This window comes from Antechinus flavipes, chromosome 6, assembly GCF_016432865.1.
Source record: "Antechinus flavipes isolate AdamAnt ecotype Samford, QLD, Australia chromosome 6, AdamAnt_v2, whole genome shotgun sequence".
Classification (NCBI taxonomy): Eukaryota; Metazoa; Chordata; class Mammalia; order Dasyuromorphia; family Dasyuridae; genus Antechinus; species Antechinus flavipes.
Window position 1 is genome coordinate 257,291,660 of NC_067403.1, and position 23,273 is coordinate 257,314,932.

The 23,273-nt window shown below is 54.0% G+C and overlaps 1 protein-coding gene across 6 annotated transcripts in view; it reads left to right on the top strand.

The window, feature by feature from the left end:
* Nucleotides 1–23,273, top strand: part of KDM2A (lysine demethylase 2A) — a 96,040-nt gene that overhangs the window by 68,419 nt on the left and 4,348 nt on the right. For 5 of the 6 annotated variants that reach the window (XM_051966116.1, XM_051966113.1, XM_051966112.1 and 2 more), the window contains 8 exons: nucleotides 615–730; nucleotides 4,331–4,457; nucleotides 9,158–9,555; nucleotides 17,706–17,789; nucleotides 18,998–19,264; nucleotides 19,506–19,637; nucleotides 20,463–20,552; nucleotides 21,448–22,160. In XM_051966116.1, coding sequence (XP_051822076.1) covers nucleotides 615–730; nucleotides 4,331–4,457; nucleotides 9,158–9,555; nucleotides 17,706–17,789; nucleotides 18,998–19,264; nucleotides 19,506–19,637; nucleotides 20,463–20,552; nucleotides 21,448–22,160 — 1,927 coding nt within the window. The remainder of the gene's footprint in view (nucleotides 1–614; nucleotides 731–4,330; nucleotides 4,458–9,157; nucleotides 9,556–17,705; nucleotides 17,790–18,997; nucleotides 19,265–19,505; nucleotides 19,638–20,462; nucleotides 20,553–21,447; nucleotides 22,161–23,273) is intronic. The other variant, XM_051966117.1, reaches the window with a different exon arrangement.

Below are 23,273 nucleotides of genomic sequence, written 5' to 3' on the forward strand. Positions count from 1 at the left end.
ACCAGGGACTCAGAAGACATTCTAGAGGAGGCACTAGTTTAGTTGGGCTTTAAAGAAGAGACAGTGGCGTTCAGGGGAAGATGGGGTGGGGAATTAGAAACTGCCTGAGGAGATTCAGGGAGGTTTGTGGATTTTGTGGGTCGGGAGATGAGATGAGACTGTGAGGGGCAGTGCGTCTGAACCGGACTCAGGATAAGCCCGAGGGAGCCTGTGAAGCCTGTAAGAGCAAACGAGTGACTTGACCCATTCTTTTTGTTCAGAAAGTTGTGTGACAGACATTTTGGAGGGAGGGAGAGGATAAGGATGGGGAAAATCTTACAGAGTTATTGAAGGTTTCCTGAGGTGGGGAGAGGGGTTGGCTAAGTTTGGACCACATGTAGGAGCCGTGTCAATAGCCTTGGTCCTCCTGAGAGGACCAGGCTGGTGGAGGGGTGGGGTTGGAGAAGGGTGGGTCTCTTTTCTGCCACTCCTCCCAAGAACTAGTTAAAATAGAGTAGTAGGGCTCACCCTGGAGGAAGGGCAGAGGGCCTCAAAGAGGAGGAGCAGGCTAGGGCTTCTTCTCCAAGAGAATCCTTCTCTAATTTGAGACATTGTTGGTTCTCCTACCTCTTTAGGCTGGATTCATGCAGTATACACCCCCACAGACACATTAGTGTTCGGGGGCAACTTTTTGCACAGTTTTAACATCCCCATGCAGCTCAAAATCTACAACATTGAAGATCGGACGCGGGTAAGTAGCAGTAACTAAAGAGTAACTTTTACTCTCAGGTCTTTAGTTTATTTGGAAACAAAACATGCATGTCAGTATTCATCTTGGTACCTAGAACAAAACAAAGGAGTTATGCATTTAGCCCACGTGTCCCGTGCCTTTTTCTGAGGATCCTTGGGTCTTATTCCTTGTTAGCAGTGAACAGCCAGGAATTTTGCAGGTCACTTTTGGGCCATTTTCATTTCCTTTGGCATCTTTATCCTCCGAATCTTTCATTTTTATATAAACTGCTAGTTAAACAGTATTTGAATTTTTTAAACGTTATCTTTGTTGTTTTAATAGCTTGACTTAGGAGGATTTGACAACTTGAGTTTGTGTGCCTATTGTTTTCCTTAAACACTTTATTAGTTCGTACTTCTTAATCCGGTATCTCAATTTGTATTATTTTCTCTGACACATTTGTGCTGACATTAAGACAAATTCCTAAATAAACAGAATGCTAAAACCAAATAGGCAGTTCTTGAGTTTGCTGTGAATATGGAAAATAAATCATTATATTATTGAAGCATCAATGTAGTTGAGGAACATCCTATTCATTCCTTGTAGGATTCATATATAATTAGGAATTGGTTTATTCATGGGACTAAAGTCACAAATGTTATTTAAGTTAAGTAGCAGTAATCCAGTTAAGTCTTGATGAAAGAAATTTAAAAAAATAAAAAAATATGGTGGTGAAGTTGTGGAGAACAGTGATTTTCAATAGAAAGCATGTAGTTTATTTCATAATCAGATCATAAATCCCTTTCTTTCTCCATGCCTCAGTTTCCTCTTTTTTAAAACGAGGAATTGGACCAGATGATCTAAGATCCTGAACTGTATGAATCTATAACCAAAGGCCCAGCCAAGGGCAGATTTCTTTTCTGTTTACTTCTGTCGAGGCTCCAGTAATTTATAGCTAGTTCTACATGTGCGAGGAGCCTCCTTTGAGACTTGAAAGTTTTCTTTTTCTTTTCTTTTTTTTAAATTATTATAGCTTTTTATTTATATGGTATGTGCATGCTTAATTTTTCATCATTAACAATTGCCAAACCTTTTGTTCCAACTTTTTCCCTCCTTCCTCCCATCCCTTCCCCCAGATGGCACGTTGACCAATACATGTTAAATACAATATATGTATATGTGTTCATACAGTTATTTTGCTGTACAAAAAGAATCGGACTTTGAAATAATGTACAATTAATCTGTAAAGGAAATAAAAAATGCAGGCGGACAAAAATAGAGGAATTGGGAAGGCTATGTAGTGGTTCATAGTCATCTCCCAGAGTTCTTTCCCCGGGTGTAGCTGGTTCACTTCAGTACTGCTCTGTCGGAACTGATTTGGTTCATCTCATTGTTGAAGAGGGCCGAAAGTTTTCAAGCATACTTTCCAATTGACTGGACAGGTTCATGAGCATTGGTCCATTCCTAGAATTGGAACATAAAAATTCCTCTCCAACCCTCCCCCTTCTAACTCCCACATTGGGCCATATTTGCATAACCAATCGACTCCTCCTAGAACCAATGTACCGAGGTGATGTTGAAAACCCCCTTGGATGGTAGCCCAAGCAGAGAATTCTGTTTTCGACCTCATTCTCTGTGGACCAGAAAGGACCCAAATGGGCTCCTTGCGTACCTGCAGAGTAGCACTGCCACCATCTTGGTTTTGACCTTCAGTTCCCTATGCTGAGCATTGTAACTTGTCCTTAGTAGGCACTTAATAATGGCTTGGATGGACTTGAATATTCTTTGTGAAGCTTCTGAGAAAGCAGCTTGCTCTCATAAAAGTTCTTCGAAAAGGACAAATATGATCAAATATCGGCTGTTCTTGCCTAGAATATGTCCAGAAGCCAGCTGCCTCCGCAGCTCAGCCATTAGGGATATTCTAGGCACAATTTTCCCTCTCGCTGCACTGAAATTGAAGTTGTAGTCCTTGGAATGCTGAAACTGGAAAGCAGGATCCGTAAAGATTCTTCATTAATAGGTCACCGATTTCCATTTGTCAGGGAGATTTTGTCCCTGCTGTTCTGGCTCTGTTTGCTAGTGTCAGTGAAACAACATGATGAGGCAGGTCAATCACAAATTATTCTCTTGAGCACCAAATTAAAAACTTGAATGTTGAATGCCTGTCTTCTGCCTGTTCTTTGAATATTACCCCCATTACCAAGACCCCTCACACAAAGTCCAAGAAACACTGGATTTGGGAAACAGTCACTTTAACCGGTAGAGAAAGGCAAACCGCCCTCTCTGATTCCTGTTCATTCCTCTCCCTTTTAGCAGCGCTGAAGACATGTGATCTAAAAGGGAAGGGATAAGATCTGGGAAGCTTTTACAGGTTTTCTTAGCCTCTGAGCATTCAGGCACACAGCACGGCACATCCTGACCCTCCTGAGGGCTTCATTGTCCTGACTCCATTCCCCCTTTGTCCAGGGAGCACCTGAGCTGCCTGGAAAGGCCCCATGTCTCCTTGCTTGCACCTAGACTTACAGAAATCTTCATTCAGCCCAGGAGGAGGTTTGGAAGTTCTTAGGGAATCTAGATTCAAAACAGTTTTTCAAGTATGTGTTTGAATTCTCTATTGCGTGTGGTGGCAGGGGCCCAGGTCCTGCTGCTGCTTGACCCAGCTCGTGCCTTCCCTTCCCAGCGTGGCATTCTCTGCTCATCATTCTGGAGAGCAGTTGGGTTGTTCGGCTGGACCAGAGCACTCTTCTTAGGGAGGCTGGGAGAAAGCCATGGATGATCAGAGCCAGAGATTTCTGGTCTTTGTGTGCAGATAGAGATCTATATCTTAACATGATGTGATAGCCCCATCCTGTCAGTCCTTTCTGCTTCAGAGTTCAGTTCCCTTCAGTCCCGACTGTGTGCACCAGGTTTTGGACTTTCACATCATCCAAACAGATCCCTTCCCTTCAAGAAGCTTACCTGCAACTTCTCAAAGAACAGACCCAATCTTAGGTTTCTCTTCTGTTAAGGGTATGGATTTTAGAAGTTTTCTGAATTGGACATCACACTCTGTCTACAGGTTTAACCCTAAAACCGAAATCCAGAAAGTTTTTCATATACACAGTTTTCTTTTTCACAACTCTCCATTTTACTAAGTCAGAAATTAATAGCCATTTTCCCTTACTGTTTCTGGGTTGCCTTTCTGAGTTCCAGGCTTCTGTGGTGATTGTTTCCTCAATTAGGCCGATATCCTGGGATGACTAAGTCCCCTTTTCCCCCTTTATTGAAGCTTTTTATTTTTCAAAACATGCGTGGACAATTTATTCAACATTCACCTTTGCAAAACTTTGTGTTCCAATTTTTCTCCCGCTTCCCCCACCCCCTCCTCTAGATGGCAAGAGTCCAATATATGTTAAACATTGACCAAGTCAGTTCACTTTCTTGGCATTCTACCCTCAAAAGGTCTTCTGTGGGATCATAGAATTTTAACTGGAAGGTAGTTAGATCACCAAGTTCAAACCTCTTTTTTTTTTTCAGAGGAGAAAAGGGATGGAACCATGGCTAATTGTATTACTCAGAGGGACTGGTTTCCTTGGAATTGAAGTATCAATTTATTCTGCTTATCACCCTGTCCCTATATAGGTCCCCAATAAGTTCCGTTATCCATTCTACTATGAGATGTGTTGGTACGTGTTAGAACGATATGTCTACTGCATCACCAACCGCTCCCACCTGACCAAGGATTTCCAGAAAGAATCCCTCAGCATGGGTGAGTACTTGACGATCTCCTCTCTAGTCTTTGAAAGCAAATCATTCTCCCCCCTTTCCCCCAGTCATAATCTTTAGGAGACTTCAGAAGACTCTTCTTCCTGGAGTTGCATTTCTGGCCTGATTCCCATGAGCACCAGGGTATGCCCTGTACAGGGTCAGGAGGATGACCAGTCCCCCACCTCCCAGCCCCAGGCCGTCTGGTCCTCCTTGCCAGGAGCTCTGGATCATTCCTAGGCTGCCCAGTAGCTGGCCGGGCATCTTGGTCCTGACTCACCATCCCGGAGGCCTCAGTGCTCGGGCGCAGCCTTATTAGAAAGATGGAGGTGGGGTTGTTGTGGTCCCTGTGAATTTTTCTTATATGGCCGTGGAGTCTCATTGCCTAAAGAATGCCGTTACTCGGTAGTTAGTGTCTCAAAGGAGACAGAAGGCCACGCCGTAATGTCCAAAGAACATGTTTTTCCTCCGAGATTTCCACCCTACAGACATTTTGTCTTGACATTTTTCTAAGCCTTTGGGGAACAGACCTATGGTTTCACTCCCTCTGGATACGGATTGCCGGCCGCTGGGTAGTCTGTAGTCTCGTTCCTTGGGGCTCTGAGAACTTGTGTGGCCTGTCCAGGATCACAAGGGCCATCTGTGCCAGGGCAAGCCGTGCACTCGGGGGCACCCTCCCCTATGCCACGCTGTCTCCTGTGACTATAGCTCGCTCACAAAACATCCGTTCCTCACAAAAATTCTTCATTTCCTTCTGACTTCCAAGAACTTACCATATACCAAATCTGTGTTATTTCTTGAAGTCTGGCTCATGTTTTTAAACTATAGAACCGTAATTAATTACCAAAAGTGTTCGCTCTCCTCAAATATTCCTGCCTCATACTTTGGGGCAGAGACTATCTCATCCTTTTTACTTGCATCCCCAACAGCTGGCATAATTCCTGGCACAGATTGGTGCTTAATAAATGCTTCTAGGTATTCGGGCAACAGCATCACTCAGTGCCACTGGCAAGGCTCAGCAGTGGTAATGGGTGCTTCAGGCAGCTCTAAGCAGAAAGAAGCAGCTCTAGGTGTGAGGGTGCAGGGAAAACAGACCAAGTTCTCTGTGGCGGGCTGCGCGAGAATGTCACCAGAAAGCATCTTCATTCCCTTGAGAAATGTTTCCTCGGCGTCCTAAGCAAAATCAGTTTTCTGATTTAGTTAGGACAGAAGTGACTGACGGGGGGCCGTGGCCAGAGAGCAAAGCTCTGGTAGTCCTCAGTGCTCTGGTGGCTAGCTCCAGACAAACTGCGTCCCAAAGACTGGTGGTCACTTTGGCCACTCTCAAGAGCCTTTGAAAAATAGGAACAATAGGAAAAGGCCTGCGGAACCAAGTGCCCTGTACTGCATTCCAGTATCTTAGATGGAAGAAGTGAAATTAGGACCAGTGAACTTTACTTGGTTGACAGAATTCTAGGATGTCAAGTCTCAGAGCATTTTGAAAGAAGGCCGGTATATGTTCATCAAAAAAAAACATCATGCCAGATACATTTTTTCATTTTTGATCGGATTTATAAGACTGGGAGATCCAAGGGGATACACATGTGCAGTCTCATGAAATTGATTTTCAGACTCAGGTGAAAAATGTCAATAATAACAATAACCATCTGATTAATAGCTAACATTTGCAGAGCACTATGTGCTAGCTGTTGTGATGTGTTATATCATGTGATCCTCACAACAGTGCTGGGAGGCAGGTGCTCTTATTCTCCTCTTTTTACAACTGAGGAAACTGAGGCAAGCAGAGGATAAGTGACTTGGCCAGAACTAACTAATGTCGGGCGTTCCCGACTGCGCCGCACTACCGCCTGCCTCAAGGCATCCATACCCATTTGTAGTGACCTTGAGCAGGTATGACTCAGTACAAGTCAGTGCAGCCCCAAGGTCGCCAGAGACTTCCTGGCTGTGCCTTCTGCCCGATGAGAGGCTTGGACCCCCTGGTGTGGCGTTCTCCTGTGGGCATTTTACTGAAGACTCGGTCAGGCTGAAGGCCAGCCATGGTGAGTTAAGATCTAGAAGCTGCACCTTGCCACCAGCAGCTGATGGATTTAGCAATATTTATCTAGAAGAACTCGAAGGAGCACGGGAGCTCTCTGCAGGCACTTAAAAGGCCCCTCCTGTGGGAGGAGGGGGATAAGAAGAGTTTGGTTTGACCCCAGAGGGCAGCTCTAGGACCACTCAGGGGATCTTCGAAGCATTTCCTAGGGGAGACAGATAGCAAATAGGGTAATTCAGAGAGAGTTAGTTCTTTCCCTGCTAGCGGAGGTCAGCCAGTCACCAAATATTTATTAAGCGCTGCCATGTGCGAGGCACTGGGAATTCAAGTACAAAGAATGAAACACTCTCTGCTCACAAGCTTACACCCTAATCTATGTAAAAATATCCACGGTATAAAGTTATGTAACCTTGTCACATTGCTTATCCTGGAGGGGAGGGAGAGAATTTGGAACTCAGAATTTTTTAAAATCAATTTTTAAAATGGTTTTTACATGGAATTGGGAAAAATAAACTCCCTAGAAAATATGTACATATTTACATATCACACATACCATGTTATACACACTTTTTATCATGTGTACTTACACATACACGTTATTTAATATATTATGTGGATATATTTTACATATTGCATACATGTGTGTATAGTGACCCAAAAGTCTTAGTGTGATTTTAAGGCTTGATAGCTTGAAATTACATTTGATGACTCGGTTTTCTTCTTAAGGATGCCAGTTTATGTCCCTTGGCTCTTCTTGTAAATTAAAATCGGTGTGTGTGTGTGTGTGTGTGTGTGTGAAACTAGACCTTTGATACTTGAGACTGCACTAAGACTTTTGGGCTAAGGCATATACTAATTAACTTATAAAGTCAACTTTGAAGTGTGTGTGTGTGTGTGTGTGTGTGTGTGTGTGCGCGCGTGCACGCATGCCAGGCTGTCCCCTAAAGGCAGAGAGGGACTCTCCAAGGTGGAGGTGAGCAGGTGCATTGTAGGCATAGGGGACAGCCACAGGAAGATCCCAGTCAAGGCCGGTCTGCTTGTGATGCACAATGAAAGAGAGCAAAAAAAGGTTTAAGAAAGACTAAGTTGGGGACAAGTTTGAGAGATTTAAAAAAAGTAAGCAGAGCTAACATTCTGTCCTAGAGGTGATGGGAAACCACTCAAGTTGGTTAAATAGAAGGGTCCCATGATCCGCTATGAGCTTAAGGAAAATGAGGTCAGCCTCAGGTTAGAGGTCAAATGGAAGAGGGAGGGACTCTCCCGGGTAGAAGTGATGATAGCTGCACTTGAAGCTGTGAGTTGTATTCCTTCCCTCCAGGATGTTACGTGATTCTATAACCATCTGCACCTGAAGTTAGACACAGCAGAGTGGAAATTGTTTCATTTCTTGTGTCGGTATGACCAACCCCTGGCCCGTAGAAGTACTTAATAAAAGTGTGTTGGGTTTGAGGTCCCCCCTTTTTTTTTTTAATTAAAAAGGTATTAGTTGTATGTGTGGAGAAAAAGGAGTGAAGGCAAGAAATGGGGACACTGGTCAATTGATTGAATCCACACGGCAAAGAGTGCCAGGAGGCAAGGACAATGCCAAGATGACCGTTGAAGGAGATCGGTGCTTGGAGGGAAATGTGGGTTTAGGGAGAAAGGTGGCGAGTGTAGTTTTAGATGGCTCAGGTTGAAGATCTCTCCCAGACACCAAGTTTGAAATCTCCCTTAAATCATTGGGGAAGGGGGATCGGGGTCTGGGGAGAGACTGGGGCTGGCTATCCCACTCTAGGAGTCGTCTTCAGAAATGGGGGCCAGACTTGTGTCCGAGGGCACAACTCCCACATAACTATCGAGAAAGATTAAAGAAAGGGAAACGAACAGGGCCCGGGCACAAACTTACAGATTCCCACCGTTAGGGGGCAGATCACAGGGCAGCAGAGGAGACGGAGAAGCAGCAGGCAGGCTGAAGGCAGACTCAGCAAGGCCTCTGTGACCAGCATGGAGGCCCAGGAATTGGGGCCAACGCTGCAGAGAGGCTGAAAAGGACTTCAGAAAGTGGGGAAGAATATACTGCCTGCCTTGCCGCAGTGAGAAAGTGGGGAAGAATATACTGCCTGCCTTGCCGCAGTGAGAGCTCGGTCCAAGTTGGATAATGTGAATTTGTAGTGTACGTCTCCAGCTGATGACACTTCTCCAGGTTCATTCCCTGGCTTGTCGTGAACAAAAGGAAGCTGATGTTGGCACAAAGAGGGGTCGTGAGATTGAGAAGCTAGGACAATGTAAACCATTGGAGGAGGGAAGTGACGTCAGAACTGAAGTAGAGAAAGTACTGGGGCTGAAGGGAATGGCCAGCTTGAAGAGAGTGAAGAATAATTTTAGGAGAGAAGCACGGGTGAGGAGTCAGCTAGGAGGGCAAAACATTTGCGTTCCTACCAGAGCAAGTGGGAACCTTGATAGCAACCTGATTCTGCATGGGGTGATTGAGGGACATGAAAGTATTAGGGAGTGGGGGAGTTTTCCATCCCCCAGGGGTCCAAGAACCACGTGTTTCAAATTTTACACATGATCAATCCAACCCATTTTGGCCACCATAACCTTGGTGTCTCCCCCATGTTAACTTTTACATGGTGTCCACTAGGGCTCTCTACCACGTTCTCATGTTGTTTTCTTCTCTGCCTCCGCAGATTTGGAATTAAATGGTCTGGAGTCTGGAAGCGTGGATGAGGAGGCTTCCGAGAAAGAGCCGAGGCGCCTGAGCAGCCGACGCTCTATCCTCACCAGCCCCATGGCCAACGGAGTCAACGTGGATTATGATGGGCTGGGCAAAACCTGTAGGACCCTGCCAGGGCTGAAGAGACCCTCCTTGTCAGTGGACTCGTCCTCGGAGTCCAGCCGGAGCTCCCACAACGGTCAAATGTGGGATCCTCAGTGTAGCCCCCGGAAGGACAAGCAGGTTCACCTGACACATTTTGAGCTGGAAGGTCTCCGGTGCCTTGTGGAGAAGCTAGAGTCACTGCCATTACACAAGAAATGTGTCCCAACGGGGATCGAAGACGAAGATGCTCTCATTGCTGATGTCAAGGTGAGGCCCCGATCTGCAAGGACCGCAGGATGAGCAGAGTCCCTCCCAAAGGAAGGGCCGGTGGTGGGGCCTGGCTTCTGGGCTGGGGGAGGGAAACGTGCGGGGACATGGCTTTGGGGCCCAGCGGCTGTGTCTTGCCAAGTTTTGAGAGCTTCTGGTTTTCTGTGATAATGTTTTTCTTGTAGCATCTTTCTGTGGATTCCTGATCTGGCCAGCTCATAAACTGCTCTTAGACCTTGCTGGTGTCGTATAAAATGCCAAGCAGACTTTGCTTGTGATGCAGGCGAGGTTTTGTCTGTCCCTGCTTCATCTCTCTTGGGCACCAAAAAGATTGCGAGTTTTTATTTGAAAGTTTTTAGGGAAAGTTTCATTTCAAAGAATCTATTTAGAAAAAGTTTCAATTACAGGTTAAAGTTAAAGAGTTATTCTTGTCCCTAGAAACCATGTGATAGGTTTATTACTAAAAAATGAACTGTGCTGGTACAAGTTCGCTTTTGAGGATTTTTATGGGAAACCAAGAACTATAATAGGTACCTAAGTCACAGTCCTGGCTCCCGGGACCAGTGGGATGTAGGCAAAATTAATGGAACTGCCAGGACTCTCCGTTTGAACTTTCTAGGAGCCTGGTCTTCCCTGAGGATCTGGCTGGGGAAGAGGGGAGGACATGGCTGATTAGAGGGGCATTTAGTCTGGGATCAGTCAGTGCTCAAGCTATGCTTGAAGATCAGAAAGGCCTAGTTTTCTTTCCTCTTTATTAATCTCAGACTCTTCTCAGGAAAGAATCTCAGGCCATTTCTAAAAACCAGAATCTAGGAGACTCAAATTTAAGATTGTATTTCAAGCTCATTCAGCCTGAGAAACCTTTCTAGAAATCTCCCAGCAGTGTGAGGAAGAGCTTTCTGGTCACTTCAAGAAGAAAGGTTTATTTTATTTCTTTGTGGTGTCACTCACCTCCCTACTAGTGGCCTCTAGATTCTCTGGAAGACCCTTGACACCTTCTCCCAGCCTAGGTAGAGAGTGGCAGTGGTCTCCATTTTTTCTTAGGTTGCCATTAAGAATAAATCTCATTTGATTAATTTTAAGTAAAACTTAAATTTGAGTATATGTTGGATATCTCTGGTGGACAAGATCATAGCAAATTCTAAGCCATACAATACAGTGTTGGGATCCCTTACATGATATATGTGATATACTCTTCTATATCTGGACTCGTTAGGCCTATCTCACATGTCCCCATTTACCTCCCTTTCCCTAGGAAATTATGAGTAATCTGAAACTTTTTGTTTTTTGTTTTCATAAATAGGTTCATTATATGAACACCAAAGGCTAAAGAAGTTTTTAGAAGTTATCTCAGAAGAAAATATAAAGATATGAATAACTGTGTAAAAGGGGAAAAAGATCTAGGAATTTCTTTCTAGCTCCTAATAAGTGGGATAAGTCTCTATCCCCTAGATCTTTGCAACTGTGGGAGAACTTACAAGAAATCATTTACGTTGAACTAAAGTGAGACGCACTAAATTTCCTTAATTAGTACTTCTCTGTCTCTGCTTTCTGCTTCAGTTACTTTTTGGCCATCTGCAGGCAGCCAAGAGGTCTCCTAGCATCTTCCATCTCAGGGAAGATATTCGCAGCTTTGGGTCTCCCTCCATTGAAGCTTAGGACGTAATTTCATTTCATACCCTGTGGGTGAAATTGAGGGGACTGGGCAGACAGTGAGAAGTGTTGGGCAGGCACGGTCCCCATTTGTGGAGGGAGGACGTGGAGAAGGGCTTAGGGATCCGCCGTCCCAACTGTCCCTTCCTTAGGTCACCTGCATAAGCGGGTTCTGCTTGGCATCAGGGGTCGGTAGAAAAACAAAATCTCAAGAGATGTAAATTTTGGCATTTAGGAACGCAGAATGTCATCCTGACATTGGGAAAGGAGCCTACAGAGTTCCACACAGCTTGAATTATGGTTAAAAAGTGCTTGGGAGGATTCATTTGAGGTCAGTTCTTGGTTTCACCAATTTAACCATGTTTTATCAAGTTCACTGCTTACTGTTCTTTGTGTTCATCATTTCTGGGGGCGAACAAGTCAGCAAACATTTAATAAGCACTAACTGTGTGCCAGACGCTGGGCCAGGTACTGGGGAGCCAAAGAACGGCACTCCCATTGCAGCGAGGGGCATGATGTGTCAACACCCGAGTGCATAGGGGATCTCTGCAGGGTAAATGGGAGGCAGTCTTCGAGGGAAGGCCCAGGAGGTGAAGAGGAGGAACAGCAGCATCCCAGACAGAAGGACACAGTTAGAAGGTGGGGGCAGAAGGAAGAAGAAGAAGGTCAGCGGGGTGGGAGTGGCCCAGGGGGGCAAAGCTTTCAGAGCCAGAGGATTGCCACAGGAGCCGCTAGAATTGATTGAGTAGGGGAGTGGCGTGGCCAGGCCTCTACTGGAGGAAATCAGTATATTTGGGTATAAGAAAAACAAAAATATTTCATTTTTTTTTTACAATAGATTATCTGTATGATCTGAAGGTATTGGATCCATGTAGTTGGGAGGGAGAAGGGTTATAGAAAGGAGAAAACTTAGGCCCAGAGAGGAACATTAACTTGCTTGTAGGATCCCCAGCCAACCCACCAGCCCCTCGTAGGGGGTCCATTATCTGACGTTCTGAGCAGGTCAGTTTCCTCTGAAGGCGAAAACAGAGGCGGCTTTCCCACCGTGCTCTTGAGGATGTGACCACATGCACGTTGTGTCTACCCGGGTAACCCTCGGAGATGTTCTTCTGACATCTCAGTTCCCATCTCAGCCCTTTGGGCCTGGGTATCATTAGATTTGGGTGTTTTTTTTTTTTTTTAAACTGAGAGTCTGTGGATTCAAATATAACTTGTTTTATACAGTCACTGTCCTCCCTTAGAATCTCCCTTAAAGGGATCTGTCGAAATAGGGAAGGAAAGCCAATTTTTTAACCTTCCTTTTAATCTCCTGCAGGGAGGTTTGTGACATGTTTTAATGGGTTTTTTGGTTATATTTTAGAGATAATGGGATCCCTTGGTTGGGTCACCAATGTAGTCATATATCGTTATAACTGGTCTCTGAAAAGCTGTTAGAAAATCTTTCTGAGGCTCCGTTTCCTCACCTGTAAAGGGAGGGAGCGGGGCCACTGATCTCAAAGCCCCCTTTCGGCTCTCCATCGTGACTTACAAGTTCCTTTCTCTAAGAAACACGGCAAGACCCAAGGGAGGCCGTGCAGGGACCTGTGACCACGGGGAGCCCGCAAAGGGCGTCCCAGAACTTGGCAGTTCCCCGTACTCAGCGCGCTCGGTGGCAGAAGGGCGAAGAATCCCAAGGCTGGTGTCTGTCCGGAGAGCAGGCCAAACATGGTGTGGAGTAAAACAGGACAGGAAGTGGGGAAGCCTGAGGCAGGAAGAGAAGGCTGAAGGGGGGGAGTGTTCCGAGGCTCCTTAGCCACACTCATGACCTCGGCACTCCTTTTGATTCCTCTCTCGGGGGCCAGTCTCCCTGGGACCCGACAGTTGTGCTCCAGCCTCCGGATCGGGCTCTTAGTTGGTGTCAGGTTCCCACTAGCATTTAAATCTAACACGGGCATGAACATGTTAATCGTGTTCAACAAATGGAAGGCTGCCCGAGAAGACTGTTGGATCCGGCTGGAACAGACTTAGTGCACAGTTAGGAATTCTTCACTGCAGCCCCGGGGAGGGAGAGCCACAGCCTCTGAAAGGTCATACGGGGGAGTGTTGGGGGCTGCTCCGTCCAAGCCTGGCCTGATCAAGGGAGAGACTGCTGGCGCACAGTAGGTGCTTAATAAATGCTTGTTTCCTTCCTTCCTTCCTTCCTTCCTTCCTTCCTTTGGGTTGTGGGACCCGCTGCCCTCTGCCTTTCCTCCTCTGGACCTTCATTTTCCTCGTCTGTAAAAGGGAGCTCAGATTAGATGGTCTCTGAGGCCTTCCAGATTTCAGTCTGAGGTCAGGTGGAAGCAAGGCTGAACACATGTTCACCAACAGGGTGCCGCCCTTCCTGTGAAGTAGAACTGACACAGATGACGGCGAATTGTTGAAAATTGTCAGTAATTCTTTGTCCGGGAGACAGGTCAGGAACAGTCAGACTCCGTTAATTCCTGGCAGTAGTTTGGAAGCGAAGCTCCCCCAGCCCTTCCCCCTGGATGGTCCGTCCGCTCGCTGGGACTCGGGAGCCCGCAGGGGACAAGTCGGGGTGCGGGGGGGCCGTCGGGAGTCGGCATGTGGCGCGCTTCCTTGTGCTTCCTTACCGCCTGTTGACTTTGCCTGGGAATAGTGAGACTCACCTGCTCCTGGGCTGGGAAGGACCTCGGGGACGGGCGGGGAGAGGCCCCTGCTGCAGTGGAGCCCAAGTCCTCGGGAGCCGCCCTTTTCTCTTGCTCTGTGGGATTTGTCTCCGCGCTTCCGTCCGTCGTGTATTTATAGTTCGGGGGGAGAGACAGAACGCGACAGGGCCTCTGGGGGACGCGGGCCGGTGACTCATCGGAGGGTCCTGCCTCTGCCGGGGGCCTGCGCCGGCGCTTGCTGAGGCTTGTCCCGCTCTGGGAAGCTGCGCCTCCGTGGCCCGGCTCCGGGTCTGCCAGAGCGAGGCCCCAGGTCAGGCTTAGACGCAGACTTGAATCTCCTCAAGAAACTGAAGCTCTGGGCCCAGATCACCCCGGAGCTTCGGGCATCTCTGGTGTCGGTTCTGTGGTGACCCCACAAAATCTTTGGGAAGTCTTGGGGCCTTGAGCCAGGACGGTGCGGGCCAGGAGGAGGGGGGCGATGGTCCCTGCCCGGCCCGCTTGGGAAAGGCGCTTCTGCGGGCCTGCCCCCCTTTCCCCTCCTTCCCCCCTCCCCCTGGCAGCCGTCCTTCCGCGCTGTCTCCAGAAGGGCATTTGGTGCCTTTGGAGGCAAACGTTTAGTTGATGGAGAAGGGATGGGCCTAGTGGGCCGCCTGGCACCCAGTGGGCACTTACTGGAGCTCCTCCCATGCGGGGACGATGGGCTGGCGGCAGCATCGGCAGAAGCAGCATTTGGGCCGTAGCGGGGGGGAGGGCAGAGGGGGGGGGGTGGTTCTTTTGACGTCCAAGTACCCGAGGGCTGGAGAGTGAGCTCATGCTCCGGGAAGAGGTTCAGAGCCCCCCCGAGGGACCGTGGGAGCGGGGGCCTGTCAGCTGAGGGCCAGAGTAGGAAGTGCGTCATGTCGTGACAGGAAAGGGTCAAGTGGGAGAAGTGAGTTTGGATGGGGAGGAAGGAGCCCGGGACAGAGGCCGCGGCGCCGCGGGCAGTGACCGAGTCACTGAGTCTCATCCCTGGGATGGAAAGGGGAGAAGAGAGTGGTCGGGAAGGGAGCTCAGGACGCGGTGGGCGCCGTCATTGTTTCCTAGGACAAAGGTGCGCAGCTCATGGGCTCTGGGGGCCGGGGGAGGAGCTTTCGGGGCCAGTGGGGGGCCCGGGCCGGAAGGGCCAGTGCAGAGTGTGTTGGGGCTGTTGATTGTGCCGCTTGGCGGGGCTGAGACTGCAGCGGGAGGGGAGGCGTGTGGCTGCGGGCCAGACAATGCAGGCCGGAGCGCGCCCGGGGCCGGGGGACAAGGACAGATGGGGCAGCTTGCACGCCCGCCACACAACGGGTTAAACCCTTGTCCTTTCTCGGCGCCTTGAAAGGCTGCCACATCGAGCCCTCGGGGGCTGGCTCCGGGTTCTCCTATTGCAGTGCTGCCGGGAGGGGGCCGCCCGGCCGCCCGAGGAGTCCCCTCCTGGGGCCGCAGCCCGGGCCAATGGCAGCGCCGAGAGTGGCTGGAGAACACGCCCCCTCCCCCTCTGCAGCAGAGCCGGGCCCTCCTGCTTCTCTCCCAGCAGCAGCCCCCTGCCCTTCCCCTCCGTCATTTCTCTCCTCCCTTCCTCCTGCCTCTTTTCTCTTCCTCTCTTTCCCTTTCCTCTCTCTCTCTCATTCTTTTCCCTTCTCTCACTCCCCCTTTCCCACTCCCCCTCATCCCCCGTGTCTTTCTCCCCTCTCCCCCTGCCTCTCTCTGCCTGTGCCCCTCTCTCCCTCCCTCCCTCCCTCCCTCTCTCTCTCTCTCTCTCTCTCTCTCTCTCTCTCTCTCTCTCTCTCTCTTTCTGTCCCCTCCTCCCTCCCTCCCTCTCTCTCTCTCCCCCACTCTCTCTTCTGCCATCTTCCGTTGCAAAGCATTTCTGGGAGCTGCATGTGAGTGACGCAGTAGCATTGTTCACAGGCACAGGAAGCTGGGGCCGGAGCCCACTGGCTGCCGCCGCCGCCGCTCCCGGGGTTCGGGCTCCGGGGTTTCTGGCCTGGCTCCCTCGGCCCGGGGACTTGGGGGCAGCCGCACTTTTTCAGCGAAGCCGCGTAGCCCCGGACAAGTTCCAGCACAAACGGGCAGACAAAGGCTGGGGAAACTTGGAGCAAGAGTCGCTGCGGCTCCGGAGGGACGAGAGCCCCAAGGTCAAGGCAGTCGGTGGAGCCTCTCAGGTCTGGGGGAGCTGGGAGCGGGGCCTCGGGGTGGGGCGGGGGCAGGGGAGGGAGCACGGCGCCCTCGGTGGGAGTGCTCCTGGGGAAGCTGGCGGCCGGCTCCGTGCTGATTCACTGCCGGCCTCTTCCCCTCCCTTTTTGTCAGGGAGGAGGCCGGGGGTGCGGGGCTTGTGGGGCTCGTCGGCCTTTCCGTGTGTCCGTCCTTAACCCGCGGGGGGTGTTGGCCGCTTTATAGGGCGGGCGTGGGGGCTGGTTAGAGGGGCCCCGGAGAGCCCGGCCGGGGAGGGGAGCTGCCTCTGCCTCCACACCCACACGGGCCCCCCGCCGCCCTCCACACCCTCCTCGGGAGGAGAACAGTTGCTCGGGCTCCCCTCCGGCCCCTTAACCTAAATGCAGCCCTGGGAGGGAGCAGGCGCAGTGGGTTTTGTTCAGTGGAAAGTCCCTGTTTGTGGACAGCTCAGTTCTGCTCCGGCAGAGGAAATGGGCAGAGCCTCTGGGGAGGCGGGGGAGGGGAGGCTCGCCTCCCTCCCCAGCCGCAGGCCCAGCGGGTCTTGCTTTTTCACCCCGGGGAGATAAAGAGCCTGGTCCCGAGCCCCGTCCCACGTGGCACCCGCAGCCCGCCCCCTCACCCCTGCACCGGGTGGTGCTAACGGGAGGCTCCTGACCGGGGTGTCATGGCAACATGAAGTAAATAAAACACGTCCGCAAATGGGAGCACTTTGGGGGAGGGGGAGAAGCATCTGGAGCCTGGGCCGCCGGCTTCCCGGGGACGGGGTTCTGCCAGGTGGCGGCCGGGGGGGCCGGGAGGGGGCGGGCGGCCCGCAGAGTGCCCTCGCTTGGAGCCAGGGGAAGAAGGGAGCCGCTGCCTCTGGGCTGGGGTGGGCACAGGGAAGGGCTGCTCTCGGGGCTCTCTGGGGGGGCGGGCGCCGCATTTTTCCCAACGTCTGAAAGCCGGGTGCGCGGCGCTCTGCCAGAGAGAGGTTACAGCGCTGCCGTTTCCTGAGTCATTGGCCCCGGGAGCGGGCTGGGGTGGGGTGCCCTCACGCTGGCTTTGGGCTCCTTTGTTCTTGTACAAACTGCTGTTTTCTGACCTTGAGAGCCATGGCCCTTGAAGGATAGTCCGGGGGCTCCTGGGAGTCCCCAAGAGCCTTTCCGAGGCCCCAAGGTCAAAACGGCTCCTCATGATTAGGGAAACATTTCTGTTACCAGTATAGTAAATGCCAGTGGGTCCAGCCCACGGTCACGCTCTCGGGGAGGGGGGGGTTTGCCCAGTAATCCCTGCGAGTGTGCAGGACCCGATCCTGGGTGTGCAGCCCCTGCAGCTCTGGGGCTGTTGTTGGCAGTGACTCCTCCTGCCTGTGTGTGTGTCATGTCGTCATTGTCGGTCTCCGTCCCCCTCCCCCCCAGAAGGGGAGGCCACGATTGGCTGCCGGGGGTTCTCTGGGAGGGAGGGCTGGGAGGACGTGGGGATCGGGAGAGGGCCCGGGGTCACCGCACCCCTGACCGAGAGGTGACGGACTCTGCTGCTGTTCTGCAGTCGGCGCCCGGAGAGGGCGAAGCGATGCCGGGGGCCCGGGAGCCCCCTCACCCTCTGGGCCTCGAGGGCTTCCCGGGCAGCCGCGGCCCTGCTCACTCTGCCCTTCTTTTCTCTCCTTTTCTCTCACAGATCCTGCTCGAGGACCTGGCCCATAGTGATCCCAAGTTAGCCCTCACTGGAGTCCCCATAGTGCAGTGGCCCAAAAGGGACAAGGTAAGAGCTTCCGTCCGGTCCCGGGACATTTGCTGGGGGGCAGCGAGGAGCTCTAGGGCCCGTTCGTGGGTCTCTCCCCGAGGCGTTTCCCCAGGGAAGCTCCCCCGCCGGCATGTTTGAACCCTGACCCCGGCGGGCCCGGGAAGCCGTCAGACCTGGTAGGAGTAGGAGGCCTGAGCGCGGGACAAAGACCGAAATCCTGCCATCGAAACGGGGTTTTTGGTGGCCGTAAGGTCCCCCTCACTCAGAATTTTCCTTCGTGTTTTTCTTCAGTGAAGGAGGAGGCGCCCCCCTGAGGGAGAGGCCCATAAGCCACTGACCCCTTGGGCTGGTAGAGGCAGCCAGTGCTTCCCGAAACGCGCTGGGCCCGTCCGACCCTAAGCCAGGAGCGCGCAGTGGTCCCAGTGACCGTCGCGCTCCTCACGGGGAGCCTGAGACCAAAGCAGAGGCGCGTGTCTCCCGGGCCCGGGCCCGCCCTTCACACATGCTCACCCGGAACGTGAAGCTGCCACTTCTAGGTCCCCTGACGAGGGTAGCGCGCTAGCTACCTAGCGCTTCTATTGGACTTCGGTCAGTCTCAGTTTCTGCTGTAAAACGGGGGTCACAGCGGCCCCTCCTCCCACAGTTATAGCATCAGCTGAAATGTTTCTTGCAGCAGAAGAGCGCTTGGCAGTGTTGTGCATACAGCGGGTGCCAAATAAATGCCGACTCTTTTCCCCCCACCTCCAGTTTGGTCAGCCCCCTTGGGCCGTGTCCATGCTGTGCGCACAGCCCTGCTCAGGAACAGCAGAGTTAGAGGAAGTGGGATGTGGTTTCTGCCCTTAAAAAAAAAGTTATCAGCAGAATAAATACAGGTGCGTGCACTCGTGCACGAGCATCCAGACCCGGCCCATGGGGCGGCGCCATCACCGGCGCCCTTAAGGTCCCGCCCGCCCCCGGGTCCCCAGTGCCTGGCCCTGGGTGGGGCGAGGACCAGTCTCCGGAGCCTTCTGCTCCCACGGGGACTTTAGCTGCATCTTCTCACCGGCCGGGCCAGGGAGGGGCGGAGTTCGAGGGGCTCACGGCCGAGGTGCCGGCGCGGTCCGGGCAGGGCTGAACAGCTGAGGGAGTCTCAGGCAGGTGGGCGCGGGCAGAAAGCTCCGAGAAGCCGTCCCGGTCTCTCCTGGGGCCGCCCCGGCAGTGCGCTGACCCCCGTGTTCTCTTTGCAGCTTAAGTTCCCCACGCGGCCCAAGGTGCGGGTCCCCACCATCCCCATCACTAAGCCTCACACCATGAAGCCTGCTCCGCGGCTGACCCCGGTAAGACCCGCTGCCTCACCCATTGTCTCAGGAGCCCGGCGGCGGCGGGTTCGGTGTCGGAAATGCAAGGCCTGCGTCCAGGGGGAGTGTGGCGTGTGCCACTACTGCAGGGACATGAAGAAGTTCGGGGGGCCCGGGCGCATGAAGCAGTCGTGTGTCCTTCGCCAGTGCTTGGCGGTGAGTGAGCCCCGGGCTCTGGGCCGAGGGCAGGGGCATTCGGGGGCCCGTCCCCCCAGTCCCCCCCGGGGAGGGGTCGCTGGGCTGGGGCTGCTGCTCCCCACCCTGGGCCGGCGATCCTCCCGTGTCTCCTTCGGAGCCCCCGGCCTCTCCTGCTCTCCGGGAGCTGGCCCGAGGCCTTCAGCAAGCGGAGCGACTGCGGCCCGCAGCCTCCCTGACCCCCGTCTTTGCCCCGGTTTAGCCCCGACTGCCTCATTCGGTCACGTGTTCTCTCTGCGGAGAAGTGGATCAGAATGAGGAAAACCAAGACTTTGAGAAGAAGCTCATGGAATGTTGTATCTGCAATGAGATCGTTCATCCCGGCTGCCTGCAGGTGAGACACCAGGCTATGGGGGGAGGGGGAGGGGAAGGGGGGGGCGATCCGGAACGGCCCCATCACCAGGGCACGGCCCCCTAGCTGTGCGCCCTAGGGACTGAGGCCCTGGAATCCCCCGCAAATGTCGAGAGCCATTTAAAATGGCAACAATTCTAAGGAGCCGGTGGGACCGTGGCCCTGAGAGTCCTGGGGCCGAGAAGCTCGGGGTTAAGAGGGACCCCTCAGAGAACTAGGCTCGTCAGTCCCTAAGCGGGAACTCTCTCTCTAGTGGGGCGGCCCCCCTCTCCTTGGAGACTCCCAGCAGGGAAGACTCCACTTCCAGAGAAGCCATTTTTGAACGTTTCTCATGGTTAGGAAGCTGCCTTCTGGCTGTTGCTCCCAGCTGTGCCTTCTGTGGCCAATAAAGTATCATCCCCTTCCCCAGGCTAACCCTGCACTGCATAAGGTCCCTGTACTCTCTTCTCTTCCAAGGTAACTGTCCCCACTCAGTCCTCCTCGGGTTGCCCAGCGCTGTCCCGCTCGCTGACGCCCGTCCTAAATTAGCTCCCTCAGAGCCGCACCGGGTTCTGGGCCCGTCTCTCGGCGCGTCCCGACCGTGGCCGCGGCTCCTTACGCGGCGTCTGTCAGCCCGCGCCTGGCTCTGGCCGGGTCTCCTCTCGCTGCCCCCTCCCCCGTGTCCCGTGTGTTCTGGCTCAGCTCCCGGCACTTCTCCGAGTATTGACTTTGCTGAATGGGGGACTGGTGAGGTCGCTCCCAGCCCCGGGACGATTGGAAAAGAGACGGGGGGAAAGGATGGCCTCTGACCCCTGCCTGTGTTTGCAGATGGACGGAGAGGGGCTGCTCAATGACGAGCTGCCGAACTGCTGGGAGTGCCCGAAATGCTACCAGGAGGATACCTCAGAGAAGGTACAGGTGAGCGGCCCAGACCCCGGCCGCCGGAACCTTCTAGAGCCGGGCCTCCGGGCCCACGCCCCTTTTGTAAACAGTTGCCCCCGTACGCCCTCATTCAAGCCCCTGCCTCCGGACTGTTCTGGAACTGGAGGCCCGGGCTCGGGGCAGGGGCTGGAGGCCCTGCGGATTTGGAGAGGGGAAAGGTCAGACACAGCAGGGGCCGGCCTTCGGGAGGGAGACCTGAGGCCGAGTGTGTTCCCATTTTTGTCACCCGCCCCCTTAGCACGGCCTGCGTGGAGCACTCCACCCCCCCAGAGGGCTGGCTGCGCTGGGACCCGGGGGATTGGGGCAGCCGGGCCTGAGGGGGGCGCCCCAGAAAGGTCCTGCCCGAGAGCTTGGGCCTGTCTCAGTGTCCCCATAATACGGAAGGGAAGGTAGAGGAGCCCCGAAGCAGGAGGCGCTGGAGTTCAGCCCCAAGGAGTAGCTGTTAGGGCAGTTACTCGGCAGTTCCTGTTACATCAGATGGGTTCCGGTCAACTGTATTTAATCTTGCCTCGGACCCTTTGAAAGAGCTGGGCGCCAGCCTCTGACTGCGGAGGCCCGGGGGCTGGGAGGAGACTGCGATCGTTGTTCCAGGGGCGGGGCTTTCTCTGTGCTGGACGGCGGCCGTGCCGGACGGTCCGGCTCTGAGAGCCTCGGCCCCCCGGAACCTGTCCCGGCGTGCCCGACCCAGCCCTGCTCCCGGGCGGAGACGCGGCTCACGGCGGCCTCGCTGCCGGCGCCCTCTCGGAGCCCCCGGAGCCTGCGGGGTCGGGATGCGCGCCGTGGGGGGCGGGGGGTGTTGCCCGGGGCCGCTTTAAGGCCTCCGAGAGCCAGGCTTGCCCAGAGCAGCCGCTAACCGCCTTTCCTTTTGCAGAAACGTAAGATGGAGGACAGCGACGAAGACGTGGTCCAAGCCAAAGTCCTGCGGCCTCTGCGGAGCTGTGACGAGCCTCTCACGCCACCCCCTCACTCCCCCACGGCCATGCTGCAGCTCATCCATGACCCCGTGTCCCCCCGAGGCGTGGTGACGCGCTCCTCCCCGGGGGCCGGTCCGAGCGACCACCACAGTGCCAGCCGTGACGAGCGCTTCAAACGGCGGCAGCTGCTGCGGCTCCAGGCCACCGAGCGAACGATGATGCGCGAGAAGGAGAACAATCCCAGCGGCAAGAAGGAGCTCTCCGAAGTGGAGAAGGCCAAAATCCGGGGCTCCTACCTCACGGTCACGCTGCAGAGGCCCACCAAAGAGCTGCACGGGACGTCCATTGTGCCCAAGCTGCAGGCCATCACGGCCTCCTCCACCAACCTCCGCCACTCCCCCCGCGTGCTGGTGCAGCACTGTCCGGCCCGCGCGCCCCAGCGGGGGGAGGAGGAGGGCCTGGCCGCAGAGGAGGAGGAGGACGAGGAGGACGAGGACGAGGAGGACAGTGCGGAGGAGGGCGGGGCCGCCCGGCTGAACGGCCGGGGCGGCTGGGCGCAGGACGGGGAGGAGAGCTGGATGCAGCGGGAGGTCTGGATGTCTGTCTTCCGTTACCTCAGCCGCAGAGAACTTTGTGAATGTATGCGGGTGTGCAAGACCTGGTATAAATGGTGAGCGTGCGAGCAGGGGCTGCCGGGGACGGCCCTCGGCCTCTCCTCGCTTCTCGGGGCCGGTCGGGGCTCTCGGCGCGCCCGGGAGAGCTCGTTGGGCCTGCGGCTCGCCGGGGATGCGGCCGGCCTTTTGCCCCTGCCCCCCCGCTCCCTCTGTCCCGACCCCCCCTCGTGTGGGGACGGGCTGGTAGAACTGCTCGGAGCCGCAAAGCTCCCTCCCCGGCCCCCATCGGCCAGGTTCGCTTGGTCGGCTCCTTGGCTCTTCCCAGAACACCAGTCCCCGGCTTCTCTGAGAAGCTTAGCTTGAGTTAATCTGCTGCCTCGTCTTCCCCGAGCCCTCCGCTCCTCCCTCGGCAGTTCCTTCATGGAAGCTCTGCCTGGGTGAGCTCCGGCCGCCGTCCTGTGCAGCTCGGGAGCTCCGCGGGCTGCAGGCCCAGTGTGAGCCGGGGTCGTCCGGGCAAAGCTCTTTTTAATGACCCTAACGTAGTGATTGGGTGGGGCTGAAGCCTCCTCGGGCCCACAAGGAGAAACCTGCTCCCTTTGCAAACTGCCGCGGGATCTTTTTCCCCAAACCCCAGTAACTCGCACTCGGGCCCGAGCCGCTGCTCTGCCCAGCTCCATGGGGGCAAGAGAAGGCGGTTTGTTTCCCCTCTGTGGGACCCCGGAGAGCTCCCCACCTCCCCCCGTACCTGCCCAGCTTGCAGCCCAAGCCCGGAGTGGGAGTCCGCCTCCTGCAGTGTGACGGGACCGCCCTGGGCTCGGGATCGGGGGCCACCCTCCTCAGTCCGGCACAGGGAGTGCTGTGCGTCTTGGAAGATCGGAGAGAGAACCCCAAAGGGGGCCAGGAAAAGTGTCCAGATCCACCCCCTCACCCCCCAGAGGGGGAAGCTTTCAAGAACACTGTGGGGGGGGAGGGTTGGGAGGGGCAGCTGCTAAGATCTGGGTGACTTGAGTTTGCTCGCCCGTTCCCAGCCAAGTAGGATTCTCGAGCAAAAAGAGGGGTGATCCTAGAAAGGCGGAGCCCTCGTGCTGTCCAGGTGAAAAGGGAGCTCGCTGCTCCGGTCTGAGGAAGGGTTCCAAAGCCCTTAGGGCCGGCCCAGGGTCTGACACGGG